A 25,439-nucleotide genomic window follows, 5' to 3' on the forward strand; every position below is an offset into this window, starting at 1 on the left:
GGACCCCGCGCCGAATACTCTGATTCTTCGGGCTCCCTCCAAGGGAGTCCCAAAGACCCCAACGGCCAATAGGAAAGTGGGTTCGGTCTGGGCAGCAGTCTGATTGGCTTCAGCCTTGGGGAGCGGACCCAGGGGCAAGGGGAGGGGAGAGGGGCGGTCCTGGGTTTTGGGGTGGGAATCGGATTCCAGCTGTGGTTCTCTCCCTGCGCTCCCGCCCGCACTGCCACGGCGGAGGGCCAATGGGCGCGCGGCTCGGGGCCGGCGGCGTCCGGCGATTGGCTGAGGGGCTGTCTGGGGGGCGGGGCCGAGGCTTGAAGTTGGAGTGAGGGATCCAGCTGTGGTGTGCGCCGCGCTCCTCGCAGCAGCTTTCGCTCGCTCGCTCCGCGTCTCGGCCGGAGGAGGAGGCAGTGGCGCCGGCGACAGCTACGGCAGCGGCAGCCACCGCGGCGGCTGCGGCGGCGGCATCTCCGCCTCCACTCCCGCCCGGGACTGCCCCCCACTGTCTCCCCGCCCCTCCCGGACAGTGAGCCCGCCGCGGGGCGGGGGAAGAAGCCGCCCCCACCCGCTCCAAGCCCACCCCTAAAGAGATCCTTCCTCCCCTCCCCCTCCGCCTGGCGCGGAGCCGGGACGATGCTGACCCCTTAGATCCGGTTCCAGCTGTGCCGCGGGAAGAGGGGGCGCCCCTCCCCGGACCCCCGCCCTCCGCCGCTGCCCCCCTTTTCGCTCGCCCTCTCGGGGCGGCTTCGCCGAAGGTAGCGCCGAATCCGGCAACCGGAGCCTGGGCGCGAAGCGAAGAAGCCGGAACAAAGTGAGGGGGGGCCGGCCGGCTGGCCCGGGGAGCCCCAGGGGCGCAGGGGAAGCGGGACTCGCGCCGGGCGGGGTTTCCCTGCGCCCCGGCGCCCCGCGGGCAGCATGCCCCTGCGGGCAGGGGGAGCTGGGCTGAACTGGCCCTCCCGGGGACTCAGCTTGCGCCCTAGAGCCCCCCAGATGTGCCCCGCCGGGGCCCCCGGGTTGCGTGAGGACACCTCCTCGGAGGGGCGCCGCTTGCCCCTCTCCGGACCGCCCGGGGCCCCGGCTGGCCAGAGGATGGACGAGGAGGAGGATGGAGCGGGCGCCGAGGAGTCGGGACAGCCCCGGAGCTTCATGCGGCTCAACGACCTGTCGAGGGCCGGGGGCCGGCCGGGGCCGGGGTCAGCAGAAAAGGACCCGGGCAGCGCGGACTCCGAGGCGGAGGGGCTGCCGTACCCGGCGCTGGCCCCGGTGGTTTTCTTCTACTTGAGCCAGGACAGCCGCCCGCGGAGCTGGTGTCTCCGCACGGTCTGTAACCCATATCCTTCGGGGCACGACGGCCAGGCGCGGGGTCGGAAGGGGGACGGGCCGCACTGCCGGGGGTCGGGGGGGAAGAGGACCCACCGCCAGGTGAGTCGGAGAAGTGAGACCGGAGGGTGGGCGGATGCGAGGGGGGCTGCCAGGGAGGGGAGGGGGCACCAGAGTGGGAGCGGAGACGCGAGCAGGTCTCGTCGGTAACCCGGGCTTACCCCACCTGCGTACACACACCTCAGTCCTCCTGGGTGGGGGTGGGATCCAGGCCAGGAGAAGAGAGCTGTGCCCCGCTGGCTCGCAGCTGGACGCCCTCCAGATGTGGACAGGGGAGGGTCGTCATCCTCCAGATGTGGGAAGCTTCGGGAGCCTGGGAGCTGTACTCTGCCCGCGCCGGTTAGAGAGCTGGGTTTGGTTTCCGAGTTTGGTGGTGGTGGTGGAGGGGGTGGGGGCGGTGGGGAGGAAGCTGCGGGGACGGAGGAGGGGGGACCGCAATCTCCTGGGTTTCCCTCCTTCCCCCGCCCCAAAGTTTGGGGCGGATTCTAGGGTCTGATCCCCCCCACCTGGTCCTTGAGGCTGAGATTTTTACTGACCCAGAGGGAGATGTTGGGGGGCGGGGACCAGGTCCTGGCCCACCTCACCCCCCACCTCGCGGGTTGGAGGCACAACAAGGAGATTCCGGCGGTGGCTGATGTCAGGGGCGCAGAATGAGAACAAGATGTGGTGGCGGGGAGCTGTCTGCCCCCGGAGCTGGGAGTGGAGCCCCTTTCCGCTAGAGCCAGTGCCGCGGGTGCCTCCTACCCGATCTCCATTCGATGCAGGGTGCTTAAGATTGGGCTGGGGAGTTTTGTGCTGGATTTTTCTTGTGGAGGGAAAGACTGTGTCAAGAGCTTTTTTAGCAAGTGGGGGATGGGGTTATGCTGGTCCAGGTTACTCCTCCCCTTTCACAAATAAAGAGTGCTCCTGCAGACCAGGTATGGGGGACTGCAGGCCTGCGAAAGTATTGGGGGGACAGTAATACTGTGAGTGTGTTCACTAAGGAGGACTCAGGTCCACCGCCCCAGTGTAGACACCGCGGATAGGTTTGGGGAATGCAAGCCCCACATTCCAGGGAGATGGATTTAGCACTGCCGCCTGTCTGCCCAGGCTGGAGTGGTAGGGGAGACCCCAGCCAGGTCAGATCCTAGCTCAAAGCGCCACTTGACAGACGCCTGGCCCCAAACTCCCCAGTGGGTCCTGCCACCAGGGGAAGGAAAGGTGGAGGGGAGGTGTTGCTGCCGTCCCAGGTCTGTACAGCTTCTCTGGGCTCCTTCCTTCCAGCTCAGAGGTTCTTATAGACCCAGGGTGGGAGACCCCAGGTCTCCCTTGTAGCCCCTGTGAGCTTAGCAGGGACTCTGCTTTGGGGAAGGGGGGGTGGAAAGTTGGTGCCGCCCTCACTCTCTGCAGCTCTGCTGCCTCTAGTGCGCAAAGCAGGGACGAGCTTGTGGCCCCCCCTCCCCCATCCTCTACACCTTGTGGGTCTTTGGGAAGCTCCCCTCATCACACCCTCTCCTCATCCACTGCCCCTTCTTCCTTTCTCTCTGAGCTGCAGAAAGAGAGGTGCAGGCCTCAGAGGTCTGTGTTCCTGCTGAATAGGCACAATCTTGAGGTTTGAGCCCCCACCCCCAGGCCCCTTTCTCCAAGGCAGGGATGGAGATGGAGAACTGATATGGCTGGAAAGGATGGGTTCTGAGCAACTCTCCTCTCTGCCCCTAACCATTTACCCCTTCCACGAATGGGAAAAAGCATCAACCTCTATGTCCTCCTTCTCAAGGGTCCCAGGGGAGGTAGAGAGAGCTCTTCTCTCCCCTCTCCCTGAAAACAGACCTCTAGGCTAGCATCTCTTCTCGCCTGCCCTATCTCCAGGTGCTAGTGGAGGGTCTGGAGGCAGACTCCTTCACTGAGGGTTCTGGACGGGGGCAAGTGTTGAGGCCTGGCAGGAGATGTGGGAGATGTGGGAGGACAGCACTCACCTTGGGAGTTGGGGAGCAGCTTCCCCCGGGGGAGTGGTAGTCAGGTGTGGGGCATCAGAATTACTAGGTCTGGAGAAGCCTGGGTTGGCTGAGGATGGGTTGAGAACAATTTTTTGGCAGGGGACTGCCTAAGCTGTGCCCCTCACCACTGCCATCCTACCCAAGTACCAAGAGACACCTGTATTTTTGCTGCCAGAGGGACTCTGAACTGCCTCCTGGGCCTCCTTTTTTCTCTTTGTGGTGTCTGTGACTCCCCGAAGGCTTCAGGAGGGTCCATCTACACCTCTGAGCCAGAGGGACATAAGGACACTCCCCTCCACCCCCCAACTAACTGAAGCTAGTTAGGCTTTTCTTGGCACATTCTACTTCTTGGCCTCTCCTTTTTAAGAGACCAGGTTTCCTAGAGAGATCTAGACCCAGGTAGGAAGTGTGTGTGTGTGTGTGTGTGTGTGTGTGTGTGTGTGTGTGTCTGTTGCAAGGGAGGACAGCAAAAGGCACAGAAGTGCAAGCTTTGGTGTGGAGAGCAGGGGTACTGGCAGACAGTCACCCCTGCCTCAGATCGAAGGGGAGCATGCTGGCCTTTCCAATATGTGTTCCTGCAAGTGTGAGGGAGCGCACTCCCCTCTCGGGGAGGAGTTCCTCCGCATTCCCTCTCTGGCTGTTGTGTCACATCTGGAAGTTTGTGTAGGAGTTTCTCCAAGCTCAGAGCCCAGCACAGCTTTTTCTCATTTGGAAATCACAGGCTGGCATTTGGGATGCCGAGAGAGGGGGGTGGGGGGGCGGCCAGAGGGGGAGAGGGGAGCCTGCCAGGAGTGGGGGGAGGAGAGGGGGGGAGGCCTGAACGGCAGGAGCCCTAATGGCTTCCAGAAGTGAGTGTGAGTGAGTGACTGTGCGTCACTCTGTGTGTCTGAGTGTGTCCCTCTAGAGAGGTGGGGGCACAGGAGTTTCTGGAGCCTTCCTTGCCACACTGTCCCAATGCCCCCAGTCTGCCTATTTCTCTTACCTAGGGAGAATTCTCCATTTCTGTCCTCAGAGGAAATGGTGGGGGGAGTGTTCTTCCTGTCTCTTCATCAATTCCCTCCTCCAATTTAATTTCCAAACCCTAAGCTCGCCAGAGGAGATTCTGGGGAGAAGGGCTGGGGCTGGAGAATTGAATGGGATTGAGGGGGGCCAGATCACCCCTTGGCATGCTTTCTGCCCCAGGCCCACTTTCCTTCTGGGTCACACACACACTCCTTCCCACCCGCTCTGCTCCACCACTTTGCTGGGGGACTCCCCATCACCCGTAGTGCCAGTTGGAGCCATTCCTGGGATTACCCCCACCACACAGCCCCCCCTCACCCTCGCCTGCTCCCGCCCAGCACTCACCCCGCCCTGCCTGCCTCAGCCAGGATGGCGACAGACACAACTGCTCACACGCAGACATGCGCACGCGCGCGCACACACACGCACACACGCACACACACACACAGAGTCACAGACGTTTGAATCAGATTTCTGGCCTATTTCCCCTTCCAAAGATTCCAGCAGGCCGTCTCTCTTGTGTCTCTGTGTCTCATGTCTCTGTCTCTGGGTGGAGCCGGCTGCCTTTCTGTGAGCTTCAGTTTTCAATTCAGCTGGAAGCCTCTCTCCCCCTACACCCATGCACTGAAGCGTGGTGAGGGGGAAGCACAGGGAAATAGGCTTGTAGGAGTGGGGGGGTTCTGCTGGGGGAATCCCCCTTTGAGCTTTGGAGCAGGGCGGAGCCCCTACATCCCCAGTTACCCTAGGGGTTGCCGAATCCGATAGACACCGGGAGCCTCTCTGTGGGATGGGTGAGGCAAGGACCTCCCCCCCCACCTCCTCATTTACTAGAAGGCCAGGACTCCTGGGTCCAGGCCCATTTTCTCTTCAACGTTCCTTAATCTCACATTTCCAGGCTCCTAGGTGGGAATGGGGCAGCTGGAGGGCCTGCTTCCCTTCTCAGCTCATGCCCAAAGCCCCTGTGCCCCTAGAGGTGTCCCAGCCACCCCCCTCCTCTCCCTACTTTCCTCACCCTTGCGGCTGCCAGGCTAAGCAAGGGCTCTATCTAGATAAAGCCCCACACAGAGGACTCATTTGTGGAGATAACATGCTCTAATTCTCTCTCCCAGGAGGGAGGAAAGGAGGAGGGATGGAAGTGGGGTTCCTCTCTCTGCCGTTTCCTTTTTCTCTGCTTTTGATGGTGGGTTGTGGGGAGAAGAAAGATCCTCCCCTCTCCTACCCCCTCTTTGGGATCCACTCCAGCCCGGACAGTCACCATAGCAACAGTAGACATGTGACTGCACAGGTCTCTCATAGTCACTATGGCAACCAGTGTCCCCCGTTCCCTTGGTTACCATGGGGATCTGTCACATGGTTTCCCCCCAACCTGATAACCTGTGGGTCTCCCTGATTCTCCTCCCCTGCATAAGGACAAGACAACAGCCTCAGTAAGGGGAGATCATGTGAGAGGGGTCTCTTTAATTACCATGACAACAAATCCACACCACCTGGTGACACATCCTCCTGTCGTTATGGCAACAGAAGAACATCACACAGTGACATACTGCCATGTTCCCAAGGAAACGAGCCCTACTCTGAGAAGAGTGAAAGACCCCCCCCATTAATTATTCCTCTATTCAGATTGTCCCAAATTGTCGTGTGCCTTGGTCTCTTCCCTGTCCGTTTATGCTTACCTGGCGTGGAAGGAGAGCTGTAGAGGGTGGGCAGGATGTTACTTGGAAGTAGGCTGAATTGCCAAGGGACCCTTAAGAAGGGGCTGACATGGTCAAGAGCTGTGCATGAGGTTATTTGAGGGCAGACTTTGCCCGTAAGAGGCATCCAGTCTGAGCCTGGGTAAGGTGGGGACAGAAAGAGGGGCAGCTCCTCTGTGGGGTCACTTCTGTACCTTCCCCCAGTTATAAGCAGTTCACCTCTATCAAGGGAAACAAGGCAGGAAAACCTGAATGGGGACACACATCTGGCTTCTAGGCAGGGAGACTGATTGATTTGTTGATTCGTGCGTTCATTCATTCAGTCTTCCCAGGTATTGATCATCTGCTCTGTGCCAGGCACTACAGCAAGCTCCGTAGGGGATCTAAAGACGTATTAGAGTGCCCCTGCCTGTCAGGAGCCCCAGCTCAGCAGGAGAGGTCGACAAGTGCACAGATGACTAACTTGGTGGAACTCTGCCATTAGAGGGGTCCAAGCAGATGTCCTGGGAGCCCCTCTTCCTCAGAGATCTACTCCCTCCACACAGAGACATTTGCTCACATGGGCTCCTTCCAGACCCCCCTTTCCCTGCAGAGGGGAGGAGGGGACCTGCATGGGGAAAGCAGACCAGTTCTTAAGGGAAACTGTGTCTTTCCCTTTCCAAATGATGGCTCCCTTCCTGTCCCCCTTTTTCCAGGGTGACCCCTGGCTGACTCCCATTCTGGGGAGAGATCCACTGCACTCCGGCTCTACTCAGAAAAACAATTCTGTGGAAACAGAGCACTTTTTATTTCCTCTCTGTCATCTGCTTACCCCCAAAAACCTAGAACTTTTTTTTTAAACCCTCTTATTCTTGTAAGGGGGTGGGGGTTAGGGAAACTGCAGTGCATTAGGACTCTCGGGGTACCACGGACAGGTGGCGAGCAAGCATGTGAGTCTAGGGCAGAAGGGCCTGGGTGGTGGAGAAGACAAGGGGGAGGGCTGTCAGGGATTTGAGGGAGTCATGGGCTATGGGGGAGGGCATGTGGCTTGGGAGTCAGAACAGAGATGGGCTATGGCTGCGACTAGCTGGGAGGAAGGTCCATAGGTTCCTGAACATTCATGCTGGCCTCTTCATGCCTGGCCAAAGTCTTCTCATTCCAGAAGCAAGATTCCACCTGCCCTGGGCCCTACAGAGTCTGGCTTGCTGGGTCATGCCAGGAGCTGCATACCTCCCCATCCCCATTCCCCAGGGGGTCTCTGGTCTCCTTTCCCCAATCTCCTGCTCTCTGATCTTTTCTAGCCTCTTTACTCTTCCCCACCCTTCTCATATTTTCCTTAAAGAAAATAGGATACTTGGTCATTTAACTGGGAGTCCAGTGCCTGGAATCTTCTAAGGTCTGAAGGCCGTTTTGTACATTCTCCTGCTGATGGGCTGGAAATGAGTCACTCCATAGAATCCACTGTGTGGAAAGACCCGGGGTTTAGAAAGAACCCCTCTCTCCCGCTTGCTGTTTTGGCTGGTCTGGGCTGGAAGCCACAAGCAGGTGTGATGGCGGCAATGGCCTCTTGGGGGAGGGGGTAGACATTGTCCACTCTGCACGGCTTGGGAGCTATGCCCAGCATGGTGCCTGACACATAATGGGTCCTCAATATTTAAATGTGTGAATATGCCTAGTGGTCATCTGAGGGTGTTGAGAGGTTGGGAGGCTGGGGGTGGAAGAGGGAGCCCCGGGCTCTGGTGCTGTAGCAGGGAGGACTGCAGCTGTGGATGTCTGCCTTCCACCTAGTGCCAGGGCGGTCATGACAGGCCGTTCTGCCCGCCTAAGCAGCTATGGTGTGCAGAGGAAACTATCATAGATCAGGAGTTTGGAAACCACCGTCTCATCCTGGCTTCTCGGGTGACCTTCAGCACATGACTTCGGCATTCCTTGGCCTCAACTTCCTCGAGTTCTGGGGAAGAAAATGATCTACCCCAGATATTTCACAGGGCTGTTGTGAGCATCAGCTGTGGCATTGTGTGAAAGTGCTTGGTAAACTGTAAGGCAGGCATAATCCGACTTTAGGTTTGTATAACACATTCACATACAGTATCTCATTTGCTTCTCACATCTACCCTGTGAGGTAGGGAGAATAGGATTCAGATTCTGCAGCAAACTCATGGTGTCTGGCATTTCCACAGGCATGATCGATTTATTCCCCAAATGGCTTGTGCAAATAGTCAGGGTATTTGTGGCGTGTCTTCCTTTACAGATGAGGAAGCTGGGTCCAGAGAGGTGAGATGACCAAGGTGGGACTCCCCTTCTCTAATGGGGAGTCTGGGGCTGGGGGCTGGTCTGACGTGTATGTCAGGGCCCTGGCACCACACCTGCTTCGCCTCAGATGGAGCCAGGAGGTAAACGAGGAGGAGGTGTTAGGGTGGCGGGGGGGGGCAGCCTCAGCTCCAGCCTTGGCCAGCTGCTTCCTTGACTGCCAGTACCTGGTTTGAGCGCATCAGTATGTTGGTCATCCTTCTCAACTGCGTGACCCTGGGCATGTTCCGGCCATGCGAGGACATCGCCTGTGACTCCCAGCGCTGCCGGATCCTGCAGGTGAGTGTGTGTGTGTGTGTGTGCGTGTGTGTGTGTGTGTGTTGGGGGGTTGGCCCCTCCTAATCTTAATACCCCCTACTCCTCTGCAAGAGGCCCTGACCCAACTGGTGGGGGCTAGGGTGGGACTAGAGAGTATTCCCTCACCCACGTCTCAGTTTCAGCCACCTCTTGTCCCCACATCAGGCCTTTGATGACTTCATCTTTGCCTTCTTTGCCGTGGAGATGGTGGTGAAGATGGTGGCCTTGGGCATCTTTGGGAAAAAGTGTTACCTGGGAGACACTTGGAACCGGCTTGACTTTTTCATCGTCATCGCAGGGTGAGGGCCTGGGCTGGGGTGGGAGAGCAATGGATCAGATCGGTCCCTTCCCCAGGGCCAGGGTTCTGGGCCTGTGACCTCTCGGCTCCAGCCCAGTTACAGCACCACTTTCTCCCTGGCTATCTCCTGAGGGTCTGAGGCTGCCTTGCCTCTAGCACTGTAGCCTATATTCTAAATTCCAAGGCCCTCTACCTAATTCTGCTCCCTTCTCTGATGGGCAATCTGTCCTTGTCTCGGGGTAGCCTTGCCCCCCAGACAGAGAGCCGGATCTTCAGGGTCCCTTGGTGAAGGAGAAGAAGGAGTCAGAGGTCGTCCTGCTGTCCCTAAAGCAGGATTCCTCATTGACCTCTTTTGACCCCACCGTGGCCTCAGACTCAAAGGGCCTCCCTTTGGGCCCCTCCCTGCAGGATGTTGGAGTACTCGCTGGACCTGCAGAACGTCAGCTTCTCAGCCGTCAGGACAGTCCGTGTGCTGCGACCGCTCAGGGCCATTAACCGGGTGCCCAGTGAGTGACCCCTCAGCCCTCAGCCCCTGAAGAGAGCCCCAGGAGGAAATGTGGAAATCTCAGACCCCACCTCTACCACTGTGTCCTCACCTGACCCCTCACAGTCCCCGTCAGAGAAGGGCTCAGCGGGGAGCTGGGGTTTCTGGAACAAAATGGAACTCCTGACTGTGGCACTATGGGAGTTACCTGGGAAAACCCCACCTCATTTTAGCCTGGCTTTAGGTCAGAGTCTCAGAAACATCTCAGATGACCCTCTCCCTTCAGCTAGATGACCACTCCCCCCGGGAGGATAGGGGTGTGGGGACTGGAGAGGCTGACAGGCAAGGAGTGGACGCAAGGTGCTAATGGCCTTTTCTAGCCAGAACAGCCTCTCATGCAATCTGGTTCTTGCTGGTGAGACACGCTGGCCACGCTGAACGTGACTTCTCTCAAGACAAGGCCACTCCATGTCTCACCCTCCACCTCTGTCCCCTTCCTCCTTCCTGCCCCCTTCCAACCCATTGCAGTGACTGCCGGGCCCATTATCTAAATTAAACTGCATTGGTTTCTGGAGCCAGCGAGGCTTTGGCAGCTCTAGTTCCCCCTACATCCTGCCCCCTCCCTTTGCTCAGGCCCCCTTTGCAACTCCCCAACCTACACAAGCTGCAGATGGTCCCTGCTGTGGTCCTAGGAGTGGGGTGGTTGGCGGGGAATGCATGTTTCTGGGGCTCAGTGCCTGTTTGTGTACCTGATGTAGCAGCAGCCCCCTGCGCTCTGTGTGTGTGTGTGTGTGTGTGTGTGTGTGTGATGTTGCTGCTGCCCCTGGGAGGGCAGCGCTGTTGAATGTGTCCTCTGGGGCTCGGGGTGTGTTGGTGTTAACAGGAGCTCCAGAAGAGGGGCATACCTTGCCTCCTCTCCCACCCCAGGTGATGGCTGGCAGATTTATAGGCCTCTGTCTAACCACCGGTGTAATTCCCTTAATGCAAACCCTGAGGAATTGATCTCATTTGGAGCACAGAGAAGCTGAAGGGGGATGGGGTAGGAGGAGGGGGAGGGAGACTGAGTGAGAAGACTGGGCTGGCAGGGGCGGGGCTGGGTGCTGCAGTCACCAAGAGGGTTAATTAGCTGCTGCTTAGCAGCCTTTGCCCTGGAGGGGGCAGGGGGCCATAGATGGCACTTTTGGGGGTGAAGCCAGCCATTAGAGATCTGTCTGCTTGACGAGGGCTTGGCAGACTGGGGGCTGGTTCAGACCATTCGGGCAGATTGGGTTCTAGACCTGGAGTACGGAGAGAGGGAAGTAACCCTAACAGGGCTTTTGAGGAGGGGGTTGTAAATTGATGGACTTCTGAGAAGATAGTATTGTATCTCTTCAGGTCCTGATTTGGGGATCTGGATGAAGCAGGGAATAGTTTCAGGGCAGCAGGGCTCAGAGCCATAGCGAAGCACAGGGCATCTTGGCCTCTGCCTAGGAGCTGGCTCTCAAAATGAGATTCCTGCCTGCTGTCATTCCTCCTAGAGTTCGCTGCCTCAGTTTCCCTAATGACTCTGGTGGTGATAACTTAGAAAGGTCAAGTGAGTGTGCCTGTTGAGAGAAGGAAGTAGGTAGGGAGTGTGCATGTTAGTGTGTGCGGGTGTGGGTGTATGTTGGAGAGGGATTCGGAAGCCAAAGCCTGGGTTCGAGTTCTGGCACCTACACTTAGCAGCTGTGTGATACTGGGTGAGTCAAGTCATTTCTCCGAGCCTCAGACTTCTCATCTGTAAATTGGGAGTGATATTATCCACATGTGATGATGTTGGGAGAGTTAGGAGGGGCCGCAGTTTCCCTAGCTCACTGTTGGGGGTACTGTGCAGGTTACTATGGGCAAGCCACAAGGGGAAGTGGGTCGGGGCAAGGGGCTGCAGAGGCTATCTGGGGAGTCAGAGGTGTCTGTTGGTCTCCCCTCCAGCTTGAGCCGGGCCGTCTCAGCCTCAGAGTCCCTGGTGGGGCCCCTCCGGGAGTGCTGCCGGGCCGTGGCAGTCAGCCTAGCCCGGCCAGCCTGGTGTCCCCAGCGTGGCTTCTGCCCCCACAGGCATGCGCATCCTCGTCACGTTGCTGCTGGACACGCTGCCCATGCTGGGCAACGTCCTGCTGCTCTGCTTCTTCGTCTTCTTCATCTTCGGTATCGTCGGCGTCCAGCTGTGGGCAGGGCTGCTTCGGAACCGATGCTTCCTACCTGAGAATTTCAGCCTGTGAGTGGTGGACAGGGTCCAGGGAGGACCTGGGAGTGGTTATGGGGCTGGGCACCCCCCCTAGTTCCTCACTTCCGGTTGCTACTGACATATCTGTTCTAACATCTGAGACATATCTGGTTCTCAAACTTGGCTACCCATTGGAACCACCTGGGGAGTTTTAAAAAGTACTGGTGCCTGGGTGCCACCTCCAGAGATTCTGATTTCATTGCTCTGGGGCTCAGCTTGGATGTAGGGATTTTTAAAACCCTCCAGTGATCCTAATGTGCAGCGAAATTTGAAAACCACTATTCCAGGGTGTGACCTTCCAACATCCTGAGTCTGGAGTTTCCCCGCTCAGGCCTCATGCTCCTGGTGCCCACAAATCCCTGCCCTGCCCAGTCCCTTCCCCATTCTTGGTTCTGCCATGCTCACCCTATGTGCCTTGAGCACTCGTGCCATCTCTCGCTTCCCGGGCCCTCTTCCTGGAGAGCCCCCTCCCCAGCCTCACCCCTGTTCCCCTTCCCATCCTGCAGCCCCCTGAGCGTGGACCTGGAGCGCTATTACCAGACAGAGAACGAGGATGAGAGCCCCTTCATCTGCTCGCAGCCACGCGAGAACGGCATGCGGTCCTGCAGAAGCGTGCCCACGCTGCGCGGGGAGGGGGGCGGTGGCCCACCTTGCGGTCTGGACTATGAGGCCTACAACAGCTCCAGCAACACCACCTGTGTCAACTGGAACCAGTACTACACCAACTGCTCAGCGGGGGAGCACAACCCCTTCAAGGGCGCCATCAACTTTGACAACATTGGCTATGCCTGGATCGCCATCTTCCAGGTGGGGCAGCCTGGGCCCCGGGAGATTCCCCAGAACACCAGCCCCAGGACACAGCCCAGGATCAGAGTGGTCTCTCTCAGGGTTGGGGTGGGGGTCAAGGCCTCTGGAGGAGACTGAAGGAGGATTTGGTGGGCCCATAGTCAGCCTGCCCCTCTGCACCCCCCAGGTCATCACGCTGGAGGGCTGGGTCGACATCATGTACTTTGTGATGGATGCTCATTCCTTCTACAATTTCATCTACTTCATCCTCCTCATCATCGTGAGTGACTCCTCAGATCCCCGTGGGGATGGGCAATCCTGGGGACACCTGTGGGGGCAGTCCAGAGAGGGGATAGTTTGCTCTGTCTGAAGTTTTCAGCTCTCAGGACAAGTCCTGTAGAGAGGGCATCCGTCATATAGTAGGAGGGACACCAGATGCAGAGTCAGGAGGAAATCCAAGGTCAAGGTGGGACTTAACTGCTATCGGGACCTTGGGCAAGTCATTCTCCATGAGGCCTCCAGCACTGCTGTGGGCCTCTGTTTCTTCACGGGAAAAATGAATGGTTCTTAACCTGAGATGATACCACCTCTCCCAGAGGGCATTTGGAAATGGGAAAGGGTGATTCTGGTTTTGATTTTTTTAATAGCTTTATTAAGACATAACTCACATATCATTCAATTCATCCCTTTGAATGAATCCAGTGGTTTTTTAGCATGTTTACAGAGTTCTGTTTTTTGTAAGGACAAGGGGAGTGCAACTGGCAATTTGTTACAGGGGGAGGGGAGAGAAGCTAAACATCCTGAAATGCTTGCAAATAAAGAATTACTCTACCCAAAATTCTGATCAGTGATCAGTTGGTGTTAAATGCTGCCTGATCTCTTATTCCTGCCAGTTCAGAAATTGCCAGACTTTAAGAAGGCAGAAGACGGAGGCAAAAGCAGCAATATTTAATAGTTTTAATCACTACCATTCATAGTTAATAACTTCACCGCCACCACTTTGAGCTAATATTTATTGAGCACTTACTATGCGCCACCCCCGATCTAAGCACTTTCAATGTTGCTGGTGCATTTAATCCTCACCGTGATCCTCTCCATTTTACAGATGAGGAAACTGACATTTCCTCGTTTATCTGACCCTACCAGGCACTTTGCCTATGCTGTGTATTAATCTCCAAGAGTGGGGCATCACTGCTGACGTATGCTGTAACATCTGCTGCCTGTTTAATCCTCGCCGTCCCCCGTGAGGTGCCAGGGCAGGGATTGTGGTCCCCATCTCTTAAATGAGAACTCGGCGCCGCAGAGGGTGGGTCACTGGGCCAAGATCACACAGAAAGTAAGCGGCTGGGGCTGAGAATTCAGTCCCAGGCTAACGACTCCACATTCAGCCTTTCTTCCATGTCACCAAGAGGCCAACGACAGAGCCAGACAGAGGGACAGACATTGAGAGAAAGAGATTAAGAAAGATTAAGATCTACTCAGGACCTAGGACTAGCTCCAGAGAGAGATGAAGACAAAATAAGGCAGCTCCTTGTGAGTGAGAGACAGAGGGTAGGCCCTGAGAAAGAGCAAGTCCCCAAGGCCACCTCCTCCTGCCTGTGTAACTTCCCCTGGTGCGGAAGAGTGGGCAGGCTTGGGGCGAAGCCTGGCTGGAGGCCTGTTCCCATCCCTGGCCACCACCTCAAGGGGTGAGGCCAGTGCTTCAGGGAAGTGGGGTCTTCTCACCATGTGGCCCCCCCACCCCCACTCCCTTTCCCTCCTGGGCTTGGGAGAGGGGGAAGGAAGCAGACAGGGAGATAAGGGGCCTAGTTTCCACCCTCCCACACACCCCCTGAAAAATCTTTCCTAACAGCTCTCTGGAATCACACTAGTGAAGCTAATTATCATAATTACTAGGACACGATCTAGAAAAAAAAAATCTGCTTTGTCACCATAAATATTCATTTCCTTCATTTGGGATTGTTGTCCAAGCAATGGCTGTTCCAGAGTTCTGGGGAAACTGAGGCATGGAGATGGGGACTGGGGGAGTGTGAGCAAGTCAGGTGGCAGCCTGACTAGTCTGTAGGGTCAAGGGTTCAGCCCCTCCCCCATCTGAGGGAGGGGGGCACAGGGAAAACGGGGACAGACGAGGCCAATGGTCCCTGTTTTCAGTTGAGGATATGAGGTCCCGTGGCTAAGGGTCTCTTGCCCAAAGTCACACAGCTAGAATTGGGGCTAGAAGCAGGAGTCTTGTAAATGTTTTCGTCAAGATTTCAAGGCTCAATATAATTTGAAAACCCCATGTCCCTAATATTGCATTCATTTCTACAGCATTCTCTACTCCTAATGGAAATTGCAGAAGGGGTGCTGCGTCTCTGCAGGTGTGCGTGTTTAGGGACAGGGAATTTGAGAGATTGCAGGATAACACCATGTTCAATAGCAACATCTTGGAATTTCATAGAGCTTGGTTCCAGTCAGCCTTGCTCTGAATTAGCTGAGTGATCTTGGGCAAATGCTTTGACCTCTGTAGACCTCAGTTTCCTTACCTGTCTGATGGAGATTACAATAGCATCGCCTCCTGAGGCTGTCTTAAAAATAAAATGAGATAATGCTCGGAAAATAACTGAGCGTGGCGGCTGGCTCATAGGAATTCCTCTGTATGTGATGGCTGGCATTGTGATTCACTTTTCTTCAGGACGTCTCCTCTTCCTGTCCCCACCCCTACAGGTGGGCTCCTTCTTCATGATCAACCTGTGCCTGGTGGTGATTGCCACACAGTTCTCAGAGACAAAGCAGCGGGAAAGCCAGCTGATGCGGGAGCAGCGTGTGCGGTTCCTGTCCAATGCCAGCACCCTGGCTAGCTTCTCTGAGCCCGGCAGCTGCTATGAGGAGCTGCTCAAGTACCTGGTGTACATCCTTCGTAAGGCAGCCCGCAGGTTGGCTCAGGTCTCTCGGGCAGCAGGTGTGCGGGCCGGGCTGCTCAGCAGCCCAGCCCCCCTCGGGGGCCAGGAGACCCAGCCCAGCAGCAGCTGCTCTCGCTCCCACCGCCGCCTATCCGTCCACCACCTGGTGCACCACCACCACCACCATCACCACCACTACCACCTGGGCAATGGGACGCTCAGGGCCCCCCGGGCCAGCCCGGAGATCCAGGACAGGGATGCCAATGGGTCCCGCCGGCTCATGCTGCCACCACCCTCGACGCCTGCCCTCTCCGGGGGCCCCCCAGGTGGCGCAGAGTCTGTGCACAGCTTCTACCATGCCGACTGCCACTTGGAGCCAGTCCGCTGCCAGGCGCCCCCTCCCAGGTCCCCATCTGAGGCATCCGGCAGGACTGTGGGCAGCGGGAAGGTGTATCCCACAGTGCACACCAGCCCTCCACCGGAGACGCTGAAGGAGAAGGCACTAGTAGAGGTGGCTGCCAGCTCTGGGCCCCCAACCCTCACCAGCCTCAACATCCCACCCGGGCCCTACAGCTCCATGCACAAGCTGCTGGAGACACAGAGTACAGGTGAGAACTCTGGGTGGAGGCACGTGGGTGCCCTCGTCTGGGGACTGGGTGGTGTCCCAGAGGGGACTAGGCGGTCTGGAGTCAGAGGGACCAGGGTTCATGTTCTCATGCTGCCTCTCATGGCTTAGGCACCTTCAACCAGTCACATCCCTGCTGTGAGCTCGAATATTCTCATCTGCTAAAGTGGAACTCATAATTCCTGCGTTGTAATAGCAGTAACTATCATGAATAAGCACCTGCTTCATGCTGTTCGCAATAATGTCTAGCAACTGTTGCACACAGCAATGGCAAAATCCCGTTGGATCCTCTCTACCCATTAGGTGATGGGCTTTCTTAGCATCCCCATTGTGTGGATGAGAACCAGGAGGCTTGAGGGGGTTGCATGACTTGCCCACGGCTTCGCTATTGGTGAGGGGCGAACTTGGGGCCCACACTCAGGACTCCTTGTTGTGAGGCTCAGAGAGGAAATGGTGTGTGACTGTGCCCAGCTTCATGCCCTACTGGCTAAACCTGAGTCTCATTGTCTCCACACAGGGAGACTCAGTTCAGGGAGCTGCTTGTCTGATGGGCGAAACTCCCAGTGTCGTGGGGGCAGTGAGACACATAGGGACTTCGGGCTCTCCCCAGCAGACAGGTTCACTGTAGCTGCAGCCCACGGCCTGTGTTTCAGGAAGGATGTGGCACGTGGGGAGCAGCGGGATATTCGTGGGGATGTTACGTGGGAATGTGGGCTGGGACCAGAAGGTGCTATCACAGAACCCAGAGCGAAAGGTTTCTATGCCAGCTCCTCCACTACCCTGCCACGGGACGTGGGCCAGTCACATGCACCCACGTTTTTATTTCCTCCTGTGTAAAAGGCAAGACTGGGCCCATAATTACTGTCAGTGGGTGCTTACTGACTCCCTCCTGTGTGCAGATGCAGTCAAGGGGGAAATGTCGCTGAGAGCCCACTTGGGGCCAGGCCCTGAGCGGGGGGCCTCCACATCCATGCTTTACCTGGTACTCTCTGAGGTTCTCATATTCTGTGATCAAAGCTGGATTTAAAGGGACATTGATGTCTTGGGCTAGGTCCCTGAGTGTGTGCGCACCAGTGCATCTAGTATGCGTGTATGTGTCTATGTCCATGAAGGGGTCCAGTGTGTGTGTGTGCATGTGTGCATGCACGTGTCTGGTGTTCATATGCATATGTGTGCACATGTGCTTGATGTGTGCAGGTGCATGTGCGATATGAAGCTCTTTCCTTGGTGTGTGTGCATGTGTGCATATGTCTGGCATACGTGCCATGTGTGAATGCGTTTGTGCACACATGTGTTGGTATGTGCATATATGTGTGCCCATATGGTGGTGTGCAAATAGTATACGTGTATACACAGGTGTGTGCATCTGGAGCACGTGTGCAGGTGCACGTGTCTGGTGTGGGTGTGTGTGCAAGTGCACGTGTGTGGGTGTGTCTTAAGGATCCCATGCAAAGTGCTGCTCAGAGCAGTGTTGATGCAGGCCTGGCTTCAGGGAAGGGGAAGGGGAGCAAGGCTCCTTGCTGAAGGCGCCTAGGATATAGGAGCTGTCCGGGACCTCAGAGGACATCCAGGCCACCTCTCTGAGCCCCAGGACACTCAGCAGTGACTGCCAATGAAGTGCTATTGACATTAGGGCATCTTGTGGGTCAAGACTGCCCACTTTGCCGGACATTCAGCACCCCTGGCCTGCTAAGTGCCTAGCACCCCATCACTGTAACAACCCCAGACTCCCTGACTCATTTTACACATACTCAGAAGGCGGGGTAGCCCCAGGTACGAGACTCTGGAGCCTCTCACCTCTACTCTCCTGTTCCAGGCACCTGCCAAAGCTCTTGCAAGATCTCCAGCCCTTGCTTGAAAGCAGACAGTGGAGCCTGTGGTCCAGACAGCTGCCCCTACTGTGCCCGGGCTGGGGCAGGGGAGGTGGAGCTCGCCGACCGTGAAATGCCTGACTCAGACAGCGAGGCGGTTTATGAGTTCACACAGGATGCCCAGCACAGAGACCTCCGGGACCCCCACAGCCGGCGGCAACGGAGCCTGGGCCCAGATGCAGAGCCCAGCTCTGTGCTGGCCTTCTGGAGGCTAATCTGTGACACCTTCCGAAAGATTGTGGACAGCAAGTACTTTGGCCGGGGAATCATGATCGCCATCCTGGTCAACACACTCAGCATGGGCATCGAATACCACGAGCAGGTAGGGGTGTGGGCAGAGGCAGGGCTCCTGCCAGCTGCTTTTTGCGTGGGGCTGGGGCCTTCTACCTCCCTCTGCACCCCTCCTCCTGTGCTCAGCTTCCTCTCCATGCTGCTAGCCCGCCTGGCAGGTAGGAGGGGAGGTGGGTGATGGAGCAATGCGTGGAGATTCTCTAGAGGGAATGCTTAAAGTCTCTGAGTATGGAGGTTGCCCCGGGTAGGCCATAGGGTATGTTCTACCCAGGAAGGCTGCTCAGAGGAGGCTGGCTTTGAAGGATGTGAACAAGTGGTGAGCGTCAGCACGTGGGGAGAGGCGTGTCACTGGGAGATGTTTGGGTCTTTGGAGAAGGTGTAGTGCGGAGGGGGGGTGTTGGAGGTCTTGTGGCATCCATCTGACCCACTAAGTCCGGGTGTGACTGATTGGAGGCAGGAGGGGCCATGTAAACAGGGGTGCAGAGGGGAGGGTTGGTGCTTGCGCCTGGGTGGAATGAAGGCCTGTTGGGGTCAGGCAATCTTTCCTGGCCTCCTGTCTGGGAGCCGTGCTGTGAACCAGGGCAGGTCAGGGTGGATGAGAGTGCCCAGCATGGCAAGGGCACTTGAAGCCATCGCGTTTGAGGAATCATTCTAAGAACCGGGATGTTTAGTGAGGAGGAGAGAGGGCTCAGCAGGGACAGGCAAGCTGTCTTCAAATATTTGAAGGGCTGTCATGTGGAAGAGGAAGCAGGCTTGTTTTGTGGGGCTGATGGCTGCAAGCAATAGGATCTGGGCTGAGGGGGAGGAGGCTTTTCTAACCCTCAGAGCTATGCAGAGACAGAAAGGGTAGCCTGGGGGACCCCACTGATCCCCCACCATGAACTGAAGCTGCCCACTTGTTGGGGGTCCAAGCAGGCACCATGGGTCCTCACAATTGGGTTTGGCTCCCTCTTTCACAGGGTTCTTTCCAGAAGTCGCTCCCCCTCCCCCCAGTCTGGCCTTCCAGGTCACCCCCGTGGCTGATTCTTGGAAAAGGAGAGAGGCTAGCAAGCAGGTGCTGCAGTTCATGATCTGCCCAGGCTCTGCTCTCCTGGGTGTTCTGGCCTCCCTGGGGCAGCAGAGAGGCACTAGGCCATCAGAACCCAACTTTCCCCGGTTTGGAACGAAGGCCATGCACCTCCCCACCTCCGCACCCTCCCAGTCAGGAGCAGAGGCAGAGGGGGCCAGAGGTGTGCAGTGGCTCCTACCCAGCACAGCCCCTGTGGAAGGGGCATCTCAAAAAGGTGGTACAGGCAGGGTAGTACAGGCAGGGTGGTACAGGCATGCTGGGAGGTCTGGGTTGAGGCTGAGGGGCACAGGTCAAGCCGGGTCTGCAGCAGACAGTGAGATGTTCACTTTTCCGGGGGATTCGAAGCCCCCCCCCACCCCACTGACCTCTGCACCTGCAATACTTCGAGCACCCAGCTTTTACCCAAGACTGCTTGACCTGGCCAGGTGCACCCCTCCCCATCACCATCACACATTGGCGTCCCTTCCTCTAGCCTCCACAGGGCCCCCTCCAAGCAGCCATGAGGTGGAGAGAGAGTGGGACCCTGGCTGCAGTGCCAGCGGGTGGGCGCACATGCCACCACGGTGGGCATGTTGTGTCTGGGCTGCATGGGTGTGGGTGTGTGTGCACGTGCCAACTCTGCCAGCCTCCCAGGGAGAGGTGCTCCACTCTGCCAGATTGGTGGCAGTGGGGGGTGGGCAGCATTTTCTGCTTCTAGGACCCAGGTGGTGACAGCCCCTAACCTCCCATTACTCAGGCTCCCTGAACCTCAGCTTCCTTTCCCTCACTCCTGTTCTGGCCATGGTCAGGTGCCCCCTCCCTACCCCTGGGGGGTGCACCCAGCAGTCCCTGCCCAGCCGATGCTGTTGGTGGAGGTTTTGATTGCACTGGGAGGAAGCTGAGTCACACAGACCCAGGGCAGATGAAGCCTTGGCAAGAGGGCTTTCAGTTAGATGTCAAGAAGGACGCCCCTTTGGAGAGAAGGCAGCAGCCATCAGTCAGCGGTGCCTGCACCATATCCTTGCTCAGGCTCCTGAGGGAGGACGAAGACAGCCCAGGGCTCCCACTAAGTCCTCAGCAGCAGGGAGGCCTCACTCAGTGGCAGCAGTGTCTGCTCCAGGAAGGGTTTTGTCCCCATACCTGGTGCTGAGGGCCCCATGGGGGTGAGTGGGAGTCCCCAGCAGGCTGGGCAGATGACTGACAGCTGCCCAGCGGGCTCAGGGGTGCGGAGAGTAAGAAGTCCCAGAAGCTGCCATGACCCTGTGCTTGCAGGCACTGCGGCGTGAACGTCCCGCCATCTGGGCCCTGGAGCCTGAGCAGGCTGGGGGTGGGGGGTTGCCAGGGAAGGCAGCAAGGAGATGTGGGGGGCTGAGACAGACACAGAGTGGGCACAGAGAGGGAGACAGAGACACATGGGGGAATGGGGAGGCAGAGGGAGATAGAGAGGAGACTGATGGGGGCAAGACAGAGGCACGGAGGGCAAGATGGAGATGGGGGAGGAGGGCAGGAAGAGAGACGTTCAGGCAGGGGAGAAAGGATATGGAGGGAGAGATGAGCCACAGCGGAGACAGACAGAGACAAATGGAGCCACAGAGATGCAAGGGGAGACAGAGACACAGAGAGGGAGCTGAAGACAGAGACCGAGTCCCAGATGCAAATGAGGGCAGAGACGGGGCGGGATGGGGAGACAGAGACTCCCCTGGAGCTGGCTGCGTGAGGTGCCGCAGCGTGGAGGAGGCTCATGGCTTCCCTGAGGTGCCCCTAATGAGGCAATTGTGTCCATTGATCCCTGAATCGATCGGACTCGGTCGGGGGAGGCACTGGAAAGGGTGTTGCTGGTGCTTCACCAGAGGAGGAGTCCCTGCCCTCCCACCTGGCCGTCACCGCTGCCCTCCCCAGGCCCTGTCCTCTCCCACCATCCCCTGGCTGATTCATCATTCGCTTGTCCTGTCCCCCCAACCTGCGCTACCCCACCATCCTCCTGACTGAGGAAGCACCTATATGTCATACCCCACCCCGCCCAGAGCTGGCCCCATGCTGTCCTCTGTCTCCTGCTTCCTGCACCCCTTAAGCACCAGCTGGAGGAGAACTGGCAGGATTGGGTTTGCCCAGAGGGCTGGTGAGGAGAGCAAGAACCCAGGAGACTGAGGAGAGAGCAAGAAAATGACTTGATGTCAAAGTGTGATCTAATATGGGGCCAGCCTACGTGTGTGCCCCATCCGCTCAGGGCAGTGCATGGAGCCCAGAAGCTTTTTCCAGTTCGTCCTTTTGCATTGGAGTTGGGCCTAAGCAGTGATTTGCTGGTAAATGTTTAACAACCAGCCCTTCTAAAATAATAAAGTCCTGATCTGTAGCATTTGCCAATTTCCATGGTGTAAATTCTCCCACCATAGCTGGTTTTAAGCTACCAACACGATTCCACCGAATGTGGGATTAGGAAGAGACGTGGACAATTGGTTCTCCCAGCCAGTGAGAAACAGCTCCAGCACACCACTGGGCCCAAGGCACTGTCCTTCTTTTTAAAGAGGTCACAACAAGTAAACAGTCATATTTACTTGATGTGGCACATGCTCAGAGAGGGATGCGTGGAGGAGGAGCCCTTAACCCAGACCAGAGAAGGAATTCAGGGAGGGCTCCGTGTAGGAGGTGACCTCTGGGCTGAGTTTGAAGGAAGAGTAGGACATAGCCAGTGAAGGTGGAGGGTAGGGGACAGTATGAGGGCTCCAGCAGTGGTCCAGGCAGTTCATACTACATCTTCATCCCTGGAAATGGAAAGCAGAGGGTTGGGGAGAGCTGGCTGGTAGCTGGATCTGCAGGACTCAATCAGTTGGAAACATGGGTTGAGAGGAGGCAGCAAGGATGACTCCCAGGTTTCTACCTGGGGTGGGAGCAATGTGGCTTGAGCAGATGTGGGCTGGGGGACATGTTGCATACAAGGTGCCTGCGAGCCATCCTGACCATATCCAGCAGACTGTCGGAGCTCAGAAAAGAAGTTGCCTTCTCTTCTGTATCCTGCCTGGGTCTGCACTGGGGCCAGACCTCTCCAGGAAGAGGGGAGTGCAGGAGTGGGGCCTTGGAGACACAGGAGCTTCCTAACATCTCCTTCCCGGCTCTGAGTCATGGTGGGGTGGGGGACAGGTGCTAGTCTCATGTTCTAGAAGAGGGACAACAGCATGTGGGGAGAGGGGAGCTACATGTAGCCCAGTGGTCTCCTGGGCTGTAGACGGGGAGAGGAGGGGGAGGGACCAGGGTAGATGGCCTTGCAGGCTGAGAGAGGACAGGGCAGGTGATGACTCTGCTCATTGCTCACACTCTGGGGCCATCCTGTCACTCCAGATACATGTCCAGAGAGGGTTTCTATTTATAAGTGAGTGAGTTTGGCTGTTCAAGGCGAGAGAAGCTGGGGGTGGGGCAGGGGGAGGTGGTCCAGATATGGTAAGTGTGAACTTTGAAGGAGCTCAGACTCCTTTTCAGTTCTGCTGAAGGCTGGGGACCCTCTCCCCAGAAAATGCCCACATGCATGGACACCCTAAATGTGGCCTTTGAAGGCAAAGGTTGATGGACACCTCCCACCCCAGCCAGTCCCTTGGTCTCCAGATAGGGAAGCCCTGGCTGAAGAGCTAGGGCTGAGGACCAAGCAGAGCTTTGGGGGTTGATCCTTTACAGCTGACTGGCCCCAGACATTCAAAGGCTATCTGGTGTGGGAGGGAGAGGGGCATCGTTTTGGAGATGTCTGCTAAGGTGTTCTCTTGCAGGCTCCCCTGGCTCCAGGCTCTCCCAGTTCCACAAACAAGGGGAGCATATCCTGTGCACAGCGCACTAGAATAGAATATTAGAATATCAGGGGGTTGGGGGCTGAGCCAGAAACACCCAACAAATGTAGATTCTGGTGGAAAAGTCATTCTGTTTCATGGACGATTATGCCAAATGCCGCAAGAGAGGCTTCAGGGGACAAAGGAGAACTGCTCACCCCCCGATCTCCTTCGGAAGGGCTTCACAAAGGTGGTGGCTTTTGAACGGAGCCTTGAAAGATGAATGGAATTGACAGTGGCTTGGGTGGTGGGGATGGGGGGAGGTGGGAGATGGAGGGGTGGGTAGGTGCAGAGAGATCTAGGTGGAGGGATTAAGGCACATGCACAGGGTGGCACTGGAAGCTCTGAAGGACAGTCAGGTTTTCCTCCCTGCCCTGGCCCTGAGGTGTCTGAGCAGTGATTGATGTCAGCCCAGTGAGGAAGCCGGTGCTTCCCATAGGTGCAGGCTGGGTGGGGGAGGGCCTGGAGGCTATTTCTGTTGTTCAGATCAGAGGCAAAGAGGGCCCCAAGTAAGGCCATAGCTATGGGAACGAGGGGGTGTGGGTAGGACGCAATTTCATTGGCAGGTTCTCTGGGCTGGGGCACCTTAGTGTCCGGAGGGATGAAGGGTAGGCAAGAATCCTAGATAACCCGAAGTTTCTAAGGCAGAATCCCAAGCATGATGGCGCCGCCCGGGAAGGAGCAGGTTTGGGAGAGGAGGTGAGAGGGTTTGCTTTGGATGCACTGAGTTTGAGGTGGCTGTGGGCCATCCCAGGAGGGAGATCAGGCAGGCTCTGGATCTCTGGATGAGAAGCCAGGGGCTTGGAGAGATTGTTTAGTGTCGTCTACACCCCAGTAACAGCCAGAGAGGTAGGAGTGGGGGTACTGGTGGAGGGAGCGGGCTTAGACTGAACTCTGAGGAATGCTGGCCTGAGGGAAGAGAGGCGGTGAAATGAGCACTGGGAGGGGGAGGAGGTGGTTGCTCAGGGTCGGGGAAGCCAAGGGAGGCTCAGCTGCTGCTGAGGCATCCACTAAGAGGAGGGCTGGGAAGAGGGTCCCTGGACAGAGCTGGAGCTGTGGGGCCCAGAGTTCAGAACTGAATGGGTCTGGAGTCCCACAGAAGCTTTCTGCTTTTAGGCAGTGGGCAAGGAGATTGGAGAAGTAATGGATGCAGGCGTAACTGATAGGCCAGGGCCCAGGGGAGCCGGGGGCGGGGGTAGGGGTGGCAGGGGGGCGGCGGGGGAGCGCATCAAAGTGCGGGTGGAGGAAAGGCTGGCTCCCTTCCAGGAGAGGAAGAGAGACAGTGGGATGCACAACACAGAGCTCTTTGGAGAAGGGACATGGAGCCCCCCATGTAAGCCTGCAATGAGGGGCCAGGTGGGGAGTAGGGCTGGGGGCTGCAGAGTCCAGAAGGCTTGAGGCAGCTCCTGGGGGAGAGAGGAGACCTAAGACGGGAGGAACCAGGGACTGTGAACAAAGGCATGAAACAGCCATGGGGCCACCACCCACAGGGAATCACCTGTCCAGTCAGCACATGTTCATACCTCTCTCTAGCAATACTCAGCACTTCCAGAGCCACAGAGGAGAGGAGGAGGGCAAGGGCACTTACCTGGGCTGGGGTTGGGCAGGGCAGGAGCTCTTGAAAGTCTTCATCAGGAGGGCAGCCTTTATGTGGCCTACTGTGGCCCATCATGGGCTAGACACTGTCCAGATGGACAAGGCGCAGGGGCTGCAGCTCCAGCATTTTATTATTTATTTATTTTAAGAGATGGAATCCTGATCTGCCCTCTGGGCTGGAATGCAGTGGCTTGATCATGGCTCACTACAGCCTGGAACTTCTGAGCTCAAGCGATCCTCCCACCCCAGCCTCCCCAGTAGCTGGGACTACGGGCACCTGCCACCACGCCTGGCTACAGCTCCAGAATTTTAAGTAGCAGGGGCCTTGGGTCAGCCATCTTGAAGCTGAGTGGGCACCGTGAGTGTGCTGTGCCTGTTTAGCTTGTGTGTTTACTTTTGAGGGCTTTGGGGAGCTGGGAAAGATCATGTCACCGACACCCCAATGACAGTGGGAGAGGTGGGAGTGGGGATGCTGGTGAAGGGAATAAGCTTAGAATGAACTCTGAGGAATGTTGCCCTGAGGGCAGAGAGGCAGTGACTGCGGCTAAAGCCTCTCCTTGGCATTGCCTCTGATTAGGAGGCCCTGGGGGCACCATGACACTTAGCAGTGTGCCCAGTGGGCAGGAGGGCACAGGAGGGAGGATCCAAACTGGAGAGCTTCCAGGGGACTGGGGAAGACCAGGACCATGATCTACATGATGAGGCCTGTGAGATTTCCAGGAAACCTCCTGCCACCGAGGTGTTCCCTGACTTCCCACACGTCCTTGAAGACTTGCCTCCCACTGACCCAGTGACCCTCACTGCCTCACTGCAGCCTGTCTGCGCTCCTGTCCTGGGTGGGTGGGAGCAGCAGGCAGGCCCATCAAAAGCAGAGG

General features: G+C 57.2%; 1 protein-coding gene across 19 annotated transcripts in view; it reads left to right on the forward strand.

The window, feature by feature from the left end:
* The first annotated feature begins 998 nt into the window (after positions 1 to 998).
* CACNA1G (calcium voltage-gated channel subunit alpha1 G) overlaps positions 999 to 25,439 on the forward strand; it is a 65,267-nt gene continuing 40,826 nt past the window's right edge. For 18 of the 19 annotated variants that reach the window (XM_030827446.1, XM_030827454.1, XM_030827449.1 and 15 more), the window contains exons 1-9: positions 1,087 to 1,328; positions 8,503 to 8,614; positions 8,798 to 8,931; positions 9,339 to 9,436; positions 11,485 to 11,644; positions 12,160 to 12,460; positions 12,627 to 12,719; positions 15,146 to 15,929; positions 17,763 to 18,139. In XM_030827446.1, the coding sequence (XP_030683306.1) occupies positions 1,087 to 1,328; positions 8,503 to 8,614; positions 8,798 to 8,931; positions 9,339 to 9,436; positions 11,485 to 11,644; positions 12,160 to 12,460; positions 12,627 to 12,719; positions 15,146 to 15,929; positions 17,763 to 18,139 (2,301 nt within the window). Of the gene's footprint in view, positions 1,329 to 8,502; positions 8,615 to 8,797; positions 8,932 to 9,338; positions 9,437 to 11,484; positions 11,645 to 12,159; positions 12,461 to 12,626; positions 12,720 to 15,145; positions 15,930 to 17,762; positions 18,140 to 25,439 lie in introns of all 19 variants that reach the window. The other variant, XM_030827448.1, reaches the window with a different exon arrangement.

This window comes from Nomascus leucogenys, chromosome 14 (assembly GCF_006542625.1).
Source record: "Nomascus leucogenys isolate Asia chromosome 14, Asia_NLE_v1, whole genome shotgun sequence".
NCBI lineage: Eukaryota > Metazoa > Chordata > Mammalia > Primates > Hylobatidae > Nomascus > Nomascus leucogenys.